We start from the raw sequence: 10,304 nt of genomic DNA on the forward strand, positions 1-10,304 counted from the left end.
GCATGAAACTGGATGTTGGTTCCCTTCCTGGACTAGACATTTATGCTTTAATACTTGAGACTTTGTTTTGCTCCATTACTCAACACAAAAAATCATTTTCTATTCGATCAACCACTGTGGCCACATGTTCAGAAAGTATAAGAGTCTGATTAGTATGTAGGAATGGAATTGAGTGGGAATGGAATGGATTGAGGAATGAATAAAGATGGAAAATGAGTTGCATTTAATAGCATTCCTATTATTGGTATATCAATAAATTAGAAGGTAATATAATTCATTCCTTAGTTCCTTAGTTGATTCCATTAACATAATTGATTATTATAAAATAATGATTAGTAATAAAATAAAATTATTTTTATAAAAAAATTTCTCTTTAATAATTTTTTTAAAAGAATTATTTATTCATATTTTTTGAAAAAAAATATATCTATATAAATTATTTATTTATATAATAAATAATTTATTGACTCGTTAAACATATAGATAATATTTTTTTGCGAAAATAAAAAACTTAATTCAAATTATCAAATGGATAATGTATTTAATTTGTGCATTTACCATTATTTATTCAATACTCAGTTAAAGAATTTTTTTGAATTAATAAAAATAATTAAATATCAAAGTGGTAATTTTTTTTCTTACCATGCATACATAATAATTTTTTAGTACTCGAACAAAACTTATTTAAATTTAATATTGTTTAAAATTAAATATTAACTAATACAAGAAAAAAAAGAAGAAAGAAAGAAAGAAAAAGAGAGAAATTTGATTCCCAAAATGTTGGGAATAACTAATACCATCTTGGGGGGAGGGAATGACTAATCCCTTAAGGGAATAAGAATTCTATGAAAATGGATATTCCCAAACTTAAAGTATACCAATCAAACATGTAACAATGGACTTAAGAATACCATTTTCAAGTGCATAGGAGATACTACTGTTACATTCTGATAGGAGACGAATCATTTTCTTGAAGCTCATTGTTCTCACTATCTATTTTGATTGCACTGGATAAGGCTTATAATGATCATATTCGTGAAACGATCACTTCTCACCATAGTTAAGATACAACCATCGTGCGTTCGTGACTACCATGGTTCCTCAATTCTAAGAACTAATCCTGTACTATCATAGCCGAAAAATTTCAGTCATACCAACCAAGCCTTTAAGGCTTTCATATGATAATTCACGCAAATCAATTAAGTTGGTTTAACACTTAGTCAACCAACCCACTAAGATCGTACAGACGTCCAACGTTGATCGTCGATAAAACATAGCACTCATTCGATGAATGCGATGCTTAGTGCCAGTCTCCGTAGGATACACGATACTGTCTCGAAGTCCCTGACTTCGAACGTTTTAGATCCAACCCTCATCAATTGGTTTCGTAGCCGACATCCAATCCGCAACTCAACTACATATGTTGTCTATATGGTCTATGGATTTTGTTGTGATATTAATAGAATTCAACATAATAAATGAGCATAAGCTGCACAACAAGGATAAAGTCAAGAATAAATACTCATTTGTATTCATTAAATAATATTACATTATATTGAGTTTGTTAGATAGATTATATAAAGGCCAATTCAATTAATTTTTTGTCACCTATTTTAACATCAAGCACTCGTGGCTAATATGTTGAATGTGTTCAAGCATGCCTTTATGTGAATATGCATTTAATATGCTTAGAACATTATGTCAAAGTTGGTTTAATTTGGTTATCATTATTTGTGCTGAAAATATTTGTTAAAGCATGATATGTTCAGTTTGTAATCAGAAATTTCGAGAACGTTTGAAAAAATAATTGGGCATGCACGTGATTGGTCACTGGTTAGATTGTTGGATCGGGCAACAATCTGTGCACACGAGCCTGATTTGCGCGCGAGCCACGCGTATACCCACATATACTTTTATTTGTAGCTTTAAAATATGTATTTTGATACTATATGAAAAACGGCAAAAACCTTGAACCCAATAAGACCACAAATTGTAGTTTTGATTACTGCTGAGTTGGACTTAAGCTAAGTATTCCTAAAATAGAAAACATTGAATTGGACCGAAAAACTATTAAAATTGTCCAAATCCGTTTAAATGTGTTATCAAAAGCGTCGCTTTGGCCGAGTGGTTAAGGCGTGTGCCTGCTAGAGTTCGAATCTCTCAGGCGACGTTCTGCTGGAATTCTTTTCTTCTTTCCCTTTTTGGTTTAGAAGTTACAACTGGAACTGATTTTTACTCATTTTTCTGTCAGTCTGCCTTTGCTGAGACTATACACAATTCCATTCCTTGACATTGCCTGATTGCTTTGCTTTTCTCTCCTACACCACATTTCACTAACTTTATTTTTCTTCTTTTCCTTAACTTCTTATTCCAATCGAATTAAACTTATAAACCAATCAAATTGCACTCATTATTGTACTTGTCATGTAAATAATGATTAAATTATACACATCAGGTGGCAACTATATTGCACTTGCATATATATAGTTAAGGTGATGTAACCAAACTCTTATCAGCGAAAAATATCCTGTTTGGTGATTGCCCCTCCTGTGTTTCTGTTGTTGAAGAGGGATAAAGGGGAGAAAACCGAAATCACAAGGAATGAAAAGTCATAAACGACTAAGATATATTATCAAGATTCGACTCATTACTTTATTAAATAATGAGAGTCGAGTCCATATATTTATAGGCTTACAAAATGCAGAGCCCTATCCAAATCGGAATTCAAAAGGTAAAATCAACTAACTGGAAAGACTTCAAGGAAAAATATGATTCTACCCGACCAATAACTAAAAATAACATGGTCTCCATCACTTTCGGCTTAGGTCTAACTTAGCAACCCAGTAATCAAGTTGACTGGATACACATTCTGAACCTGTGGATCCATATGAACTGAACTTTTTGATTGCATTTTCGACTCCAAGAAACTCATACACGTCCTCATCGAATACCGTGCTTATACTTCTAAGCTCAGCAAGACTCAGATCTTGAAGCTGGCATTTTCTTGAAACACAGAAAGCAACAGACCTTCCGACTATATCATGAGAAGTTCTGAAAGGTATTCCCTGCACACAATACACCATTAGCCTTTTGTCTGTTCCAAATCTCAAGGGAACACTTACATTTTCATTTTCTGTGCTTTCTTTTTTGTGCTGCTATATGTTAACACACTTTATGTCAGCAAAATGGGCTCATCGTGAAAAAGAAATTCTCACATTCCATTACCAAAACTAATGTTACATGTCTGGGAGTAAGACTTTAAGACTAGGATCCGTGACAACAGAAGGTAATCTTAAAGGGGCGTGATAATACCTTTTTGACAAGGTAATCTGCAAGTGTTGTTGCATCCAGGTGACCGGCTGGCAGAGCATTCCGGATCCTCTCCTGATTAAAGGTGATATTGTCTGCAAATTCTGCAGACACTTCAAGCATTCCCATTATCGTTTTGACACTGTCGAATACAGGTTCTTTATCTTCCTGTTCCAAGGAGACAAAAAGTTAAGGTTCTTTGCATTGGCTCTAAGAGCACAACTACATGAACTTCAAACATGGCTAGGCCATATATTATAATCAAGAGAAGATAAGAGAGTGATCGACAATGATAAGCCACGGGTAAAACAGAGGGATAGGGACCGGTAGTTTGTAAGAGATAGCAAGCATGGGACATCAGCAAATGACGCTGGACCAGGACTACATCAAATTAGGTAACTGCAGTTGTTTTATACCTGTAAATCCCTGTTGTATGCATGTGGAAGACCTTTGCACAATACAAGAAGTGAAACCAGGTCTCCTACAACTCTGGCAGATTTGCCTCGGACAAGTTCCATTGGGTCTGGGTTCTTTTTCTGAGGCATTATACTACTTCCAGTTGAAACAGAGTCACTGGGGGTGAGAAAGCCAAATTCTTCTGATGCCCATAGTACCCATTCTTCACCAAGCCGAGAGAGATGGATGGCTGTGATGGAATTCGCAGAGAGGAACTCCAAAACAAAATCTCGATCTGAAACTGCATCAATGCTGTTTCATATAATAATGTTACCAATAATTGAATAAATTCAAATCAACGGGGAGCATAATAGATAGAGAGTGAATCGAAATACTAGGATCCGTTGGATACATCTCAATCGCGGAAAATGTCCAACTATGTATACATCAATAAGAGCAAGTTTGCGGAAAGCACCCAAAGATACCCACAATGAAGCATTAACATTATCAGATGCAAATACAAATGAACAGGGCAACTTGTTCCAGAAATTCATCAGACACCTTTCTTTCCAAAGCAACAGGTCATCACATCATTATGCATGCGTGAGGAACTTAGCTCTACGTGGAAAACTTTTATACACTCGGTTTACTGATAAATTAGGTCAAAGAGTCATGCCATTTAGGTAATGCTGACCCCAAAACTATGAGTGGAAAGAGCTATCTTGTAAAAGAACAAAAAGGCAATCCACTTTGAATGGACTATCTTAAGTTCAAAGGTTAATCCCTCTTTGAAGCACAGGGCTTATCTGGAAGCCAAAAATTTAACATAGACTATAAGTTTATACAAGTAAGGAGGAGTTATGCTACTAATAAGAGTCATAAAAGGTAGGTATTTCAGTTTCCAGGAGAACCGGGTGGATTGTCATTGTGCCTTTGCAAATGGCTGTTTGTGGAAGGGTGTAATGAAAACAATGTCAAGATTTTGATAGGGAAATGTAAGAACACTGACTTACAAAATAAATAAATGAATAAAGAACAGAAAGAAAAGAAAAACATGCACTCCATGTAAGACTCTTTGAACTTATAGGCTATCAATATTCTGATCCTACCTGTTTCTCATGGGGGCAGTGAACCCCAGAGCCTCGGAAGTCATAAACCTATCAATGGGCAGGCCAGTGCCAGCTAATGCACAGGCACCCAGGGGACAGAAATTCATCCTCACGCGGCAGTCTAGCAAACGGGATGCATCACGTTCAAGCTACAACACATCATTGAACCAGTAATAAGCATGATGGAAGGTGATCATAAATTTAAAGCATCTCTAACAGATGAAGATGATCCACAGATTACTAATTGAAAATGCAAAGGAGAAACCATGCAAAGATTGAAAGGAAAGGAGCAGAAAAGGAACGAGAAAAAGATAGACAAATTTGGGACAGGTGAGAGAAAAGAACCACCATCACAAGGAGAAAAACCATATCAAATTGTCACAACGATCAACCATACTCATACAAGATGATTCATATGAGTATCTGAGACTAAAGGCTTCCCTTTTTCAGTGGGCGATAGGATTCCACCTAAGAACTATTAAGCAATATATTCAAGAACCACATTCAACACTAGGATACCAAATAAATGTCAAACAATAAATGGATTTCCTCATTAATCCTACGGGACATGCATGCCATTGATGCCGACATCCAGTTTGGGCTTAGGGCTCAGACTTCAGTTGGACCATTATTTCAAAGTAGTTCTTGATGATCACTTTAGTTTTTCTTATTTACTTATCCTGAGAATCCTAATTATACCACAACATAATTTTTCTGTCTTCGTCATGGTTATACTCAAGTGATAACTAAAATAGTTCAACATATTATACACTATATCAGTCTTACCATAACCAACTAACCTGCTCAACATATGCCAAAAGAAGATGTTGCAGAAGAACAGGTTGTGCCCTTTGCAAATGAGTATACCCTGGAACTATCAGACCCTCATTCTTCAGAGCCAGCTTGACCAGCGAAACCTGCAGAATAATGTCAAATGGTCTCAGTTGAGCACTAATGATGCTAGGATATGAGGATACATTAGTGATAACATAACACATTCCAGTCAGTGACAATTTGATTCTACTTAATAGATTAGATAGTTATAGACTGGATAAGAATTTTATTCTACCAAAGACCACTATCATTAGGAATTGGCTGTATGTTAAACGAGAAAACAAGATACTATCAAGTTACCGGAGCAAATTACCTGCAGATGCTTAATACGTAAAGCAATTGCATCAATAGCATCACGGCACCAGAGGCGAAAATCAGTGCAAACTTGATCATTTCTACTGCGAGCAGTGTGAAGCTTTTTTGCAGGCTCACCAACCAAGTCAGTAAGTGCCGCTTCAATGTTCATGTGCACATCCTCTCTGTCGGTCCTCCAGGCAAATTCTCCTCTCTCAATCTGCCTCTCAATCTCATCAAGACCTTTCAAAATAGTGTCCCTGTCGCTGTCGGTAATCAATCCCTATATCGATAATTATACAACAGAACTAAGAAAGCAATTAACAAGCACTCATAAAGTAACAACAGCACAATTAAGTCTACGAAAATATCCAGAGACTATTGGCACCTGACGAGCAAGCATGGCTGCATGTGCACGGCTGCCCATGATGTCATGCTTGTAAAGGGCTTTGTCAAATGAGATTGACTCTGTGAATTTCTCGACGGCATCAGTGACACTCTCCTCAAAGCGTCCCCCCCAAAGCTTCACCTCTTTGGAGCTCATCTGCAGGGCGGCGACCGAGAATGAGCGACGGTGAACTACTACTGGCAGGTTAGGACTTCTAATAATGGGAGTGAAGAAGGGTTTGGGAAGTGATGAGAAAAATGGCATGGTTTCTGCCGAGTAGGCTAAAAATGAGTCCATTATCATCTGCTAGGGCAAATGGGCAGATCTTGTCGGCTAAAATAGGTCGACTTTACAAAGAGGATCCAGGTAAAGGGATCCGAAAACTAGTCCCCCGCCGGGTCCTATGAAAAAAACAACATTCGTTTTGCATTAAGAAAAAAAGAGAGAAAAAGAAAAACCAAATAGTAAAAGTAACAATAAAGCTCACGAAATTAAGAATGTAGTAACCTAACCATGAAATTTCTAATTCGTCTTTTTGCTTCCTATTTAAGGTTTACCAGAAGGAGAACCACATGTTCTCTTGCCCACCATATAAAAGTCGACAGCACATAAGTTAAACCTAACTGAACTAGTAAGATAACCCTAATTGAAGACTTTCTTGATCTGGGTTTGCCACTAGTACCTGGTTTAGAACGGCGGAACAACTTCCTGGACAAGTATGAGAGGAGTCTTTGTAGCCTACAGAAAAGTATTTAACCTAATTAAGCTTTTCCATTCAAGCCCATTGATTAGAGGATAATTGAACGAAATGTGGAGTAGTAAATGGAAATGTTCGTGTGTGGAGTATTTGGCACAAATGCAGTTCTATTGTTTCTTACCTAAAGTATGGAGGAGGTGACGGGATTGGCAGATGGACGTGGCGGTGGTCCGTCACCGGAGGAAGCGCTCTGTTTGCGGCTGGGCTGGCTAAGCAGATGGCGGCGGGCCGCTGGAATGGGCGTGATGTTTGAGATACAGCACTGAGCAGTGGGAGGAAGTGAGGGTTGATGAATTATAAAAGTTAAAATTCAACGAAAGTAACCCCACACCATTCATTAAAGATAAATAAATAATCCCTTATTAGTGTATTTAACTTTTTGCCTTCAAAAATAATTTTGCAACAGATTGTTACAGAATATACTTTTTATGTTTTCTTCATATATCTGAATAATAATTTTCAATATTCTAATAACTTTTATATTATTATTGTTATTCAAACATAAGAATAAAGATTATAGTAATCCGTGAGTAATTTCTTATAGTAATATTTAAGTTAAATTACATTAACAAAAATGGTCCCAAGGTTAGATTCAATCATATAAATATTTTATATTTTTTATAAATTTATACGTATATATCTTAATATTATACTTATAATTATAAGTGCATCTCAAGATACACAGTGGGTCAAGTTGAATTGGCCCACTAAATAAACGGGTTGGTTCAATTTAGACCTGATTGGAATCGGACTGATTCGAAGTATTAATACCTAGATAAGCCCGACTCAATGGATCAGGATCGCTTGATTTAGGGTCGAGTCTTGTTCGGACTAGTGGGTTGGTCCAATTGAGCTAATTAATGATGTATGGTATGTAATTTTTATTTTATTTTTTTAAGTTTACTATATTAGTATTAGTCTAGAACTTTTACTTCTATATTTTTTGTACGGTAATTTATTAATGCTCATTTTTTATTTCTCAATGTGTATTTGAAGTCTTCTTTTTTTGTTATTATTTAAATTATTATTGTAAGCTTGTTAGTTAAATTATTATTTAAGTTATGTAATTTTGACTATTTTTTTTAGTTACAAATTTTTGTTTGATTTAATTATTATTTATTTGTTCCATTAAACAATCGTAAATTTAAATAATTATTCAAAAAATACCTTAATTTTTTGTAAAAATAATAAAAACTAAATAGGCCTAATCGATCTTGATTCGGGCTTAGGTTGGGTCTGGACCGAGCCTCAACCATAGGTGCACCATTCAGCCTTAGCATAGCACACTGCGGAAGGTAGGGGCGATCACGGTGTTGTTTCGATTTTTTTTAAACTATTTTTTAAGAGATTGTCATTGACGATTTTATAAATAATTTTTCAAATTGTCACTTTTGAAACCAAAATCAAAAGTACAGTTGGGTGATATGGCGATTATACCACTTATAGAAAATAAGATATTAAAAATAACAAAAAACTAAAAAAATGTAACAAGCTAACAAAATATGATCAAAATAATTAAAGTCAAATACACAATAATTTAAGAACATATAGCTAAAATCTTTAAGTAACAAAATATAAGGGCAAAAGGCAATTTTCGTCCCACAACTATAGGCCATTTCGTTTTAGTCCCGTAAGTTTCTAGGGTTTCAATTTGGTCCCGTAAAATTGAAAAATTCGCAATTTCAGTCCAAATTTGGCCGGAAAAATTTGTGGGTCACCGGAAAAAGTCACATGCGATGCATGTGACTTTTAAAATTGGGGATTCGATCCTAATTGGCTGGAGAAGTTGATGTGGCACATATGTGGCGCATACGTGGAAATTAAAAAAAAAAAATTGACCCATCTCAAAAGAATGGCAAAGGCGGAGGACGGCTTTTGTCGGATCTTTGCACAGAGGTGATCAAAATTGATGGGACTGGTCTCAAAAGATTCGCCAGAACGAGAGGCGTTCAACGATGGTCTTTCGAGCCGGTGGTTCGTTCAGACGAAGGAGAAAACGCCGGCGGAAGGTGCAGTCGCGGCGGACGACGACTGAGATCTTCAAAACGATGGATCTTTGCACCTAGTTGATGAAAATGGATGAGACTGGTCCCATTAGAACCGCAATGAGGAGACGAATCCAATGGTACCAATCTACAATCGTGGGTTGTCCTGTCGCTGGCGAATCGACGAGAATAATCCGCGGCGGTCAATTTCAAAGCCCAGTCGCTGTCGTGGTCGGATCGCAAAATTGGTTGAGGGGTTTTGTTCTCGTTACTATGGGTAATTGAATGGTATATGTGGTGGCTAGAAATTCCAAGTAACGGCTGCGGAATTGAAGAGAAAAGGTGGTGGCAAAGGCGAATGGTGGGGATTTCACAACTTTGATTTCCCATCAGTTTTTTTTTTTTAATTTCCACGTATGCGCCACATCAGCTTCTCCAGCCAATCAGAATCGAGCCCCCAATTTTAAAAGTCACATGCATCGCATGTGACTTTTTCCGGCGAGCCACAAAATTTTCCGACCAAATTTGGACTGAAATTGTGAATTTTTCAGTTTTACGGGACCAAATTGAAACCCTAGAAACTTACGGGACTAAAACGAAAATGACCTATAGCTGTGGGACGAAAATTGGCTTGTGTATTAGAACGTAGACTACTCTTTGATTAGAACTTCGTGGTTCTTGAACTTTTCAAGTTCCATGACTCTTCGCCCACTCCACTTAGTAGGCAATACTTTCTTTGTGGAATTTGCAAATATCTAAGCAAACATTTTATTTAGGAGTCGAGAATAGGCATTCAACACGTTGAACACCCCACAAATATATAAAATGGATTTTTATAGTCAATTTTATCTCCAATTCATCAAAGTATCTCCACATTGGGCCGATTTAATTCTTTACTTCAAGTCGTGATCCTTTAAACCTGTTCAAATATCTTTAGGTTTTGTAATTAATTACAATTACTCATACATTTGAGTAATGAAGCGGAACAATTTGATCTAGCATTAACACTTGGAATGCTTTAGCATTTGCTTCATGGGTATTAGATACCTAGTGCGCAGCTCATATCTGCAATGATTTGCAGGCGATGTAGAGAAGTAGAATACCAAGACAAAGGTGGTCCTAAAGCTAGGCGATGATGAGGCAATTGTTGCATATAGGACTAGTTGAACTAGGCTATTACTGGTGATGTTAGCATAGAGTTAAGAGGTTACTATTATGTACCTAGCATGAGC

The 10,304-nt window shown here is 36.4% G+C and overlaps 1 protein-coding gene across 5 annotated transcripts; it reads right to left on the bottom strand.

Moving 5' to 3' along the window:
- Window positions 2,610-7,393, bottom strand: LOC105173494 (argininosuccinate lyase, chloroplastic). Of its 5 annotated transcripts, none has more exons than XM_011095252.2 (9): window positions 7,209-7,393; window positions 7,013-7,068; window positions 6,331-6,486; window positions 5,962-6,202; window positions 5,615-5,731; window positions 4,815-4,963; window positions 3,726-4,017; window positions 3,313-3,477; window positions 2,610-3,065 (listed from the first exon to the last, which is right to left on the bottom strand). In XM_011095252.2, the coding sequence occupies exons 3-9, from the start codon at window positions 6,429-6,431 to the stop codon at window positions 2,811-2,813; spliced, it is 1,320 nt and encodes a 439-aa protein (XP_011093554.1). In that variant the 5' UTR covers window positions 6,432-6,486; window positions 7,013-7,068; window positions 7,209-7,393; the 3' UTR covers window positions 2,610-2,810. The 5 variants fall into 5 exon arrangements, with proteins under 5 accessions (XP_011093554.1, XP_020553565.1, XP_011093551.1 ...); XM_020697906.1 differs by having other exon boundaries at window positions 6,331-6,731; XM_011095249.2 differs by having other exon boundaries at window positions 5,962-6,225; window positions 6,331-6,731; window positions 7,209-7,392.

Source organism: Sesamum indicum, linkage group LG11 (assembly GCF_000512975.1).
Source record: "Sesamum indicum cultivar Zhongzhi No. 13 linkage group LG11, S_indicum_v1.0, whole genome shotgun sequence".
In the NCBI taxonomy this organism is placed as follows: Eukaryota; Viridiplantae; Streptophyta; class Magnoliopsida; order Lamiales; family Pedaliaceae; genus Sesamum; species Sesamum indicum.

Bases quoted from the DNA above. Each gene is read 5' to 3' on its own strand.
- LOC105173494 (XM_011095250.2), bottom strand. From the start codon at position 6,633: ATGATAATGGACTCATTTTTAGCCTACTCGGCAGAAACCATGCCATTT. The intron at 5,732-5,961 runs GTAATTTGCTCC...ATTATTCTGCAG, and splicing joins TACGTATTAAGCATCTGCAG to GTTTCGCTGGTCAAGCTGGC. The intron at 4,018-4,814 runs GTAGGATCAGAA...TATATGAAACAG, and splicing joins ACTGCCCCCATGAGAAACAG to CATTGATGCAGTTTCAGATC.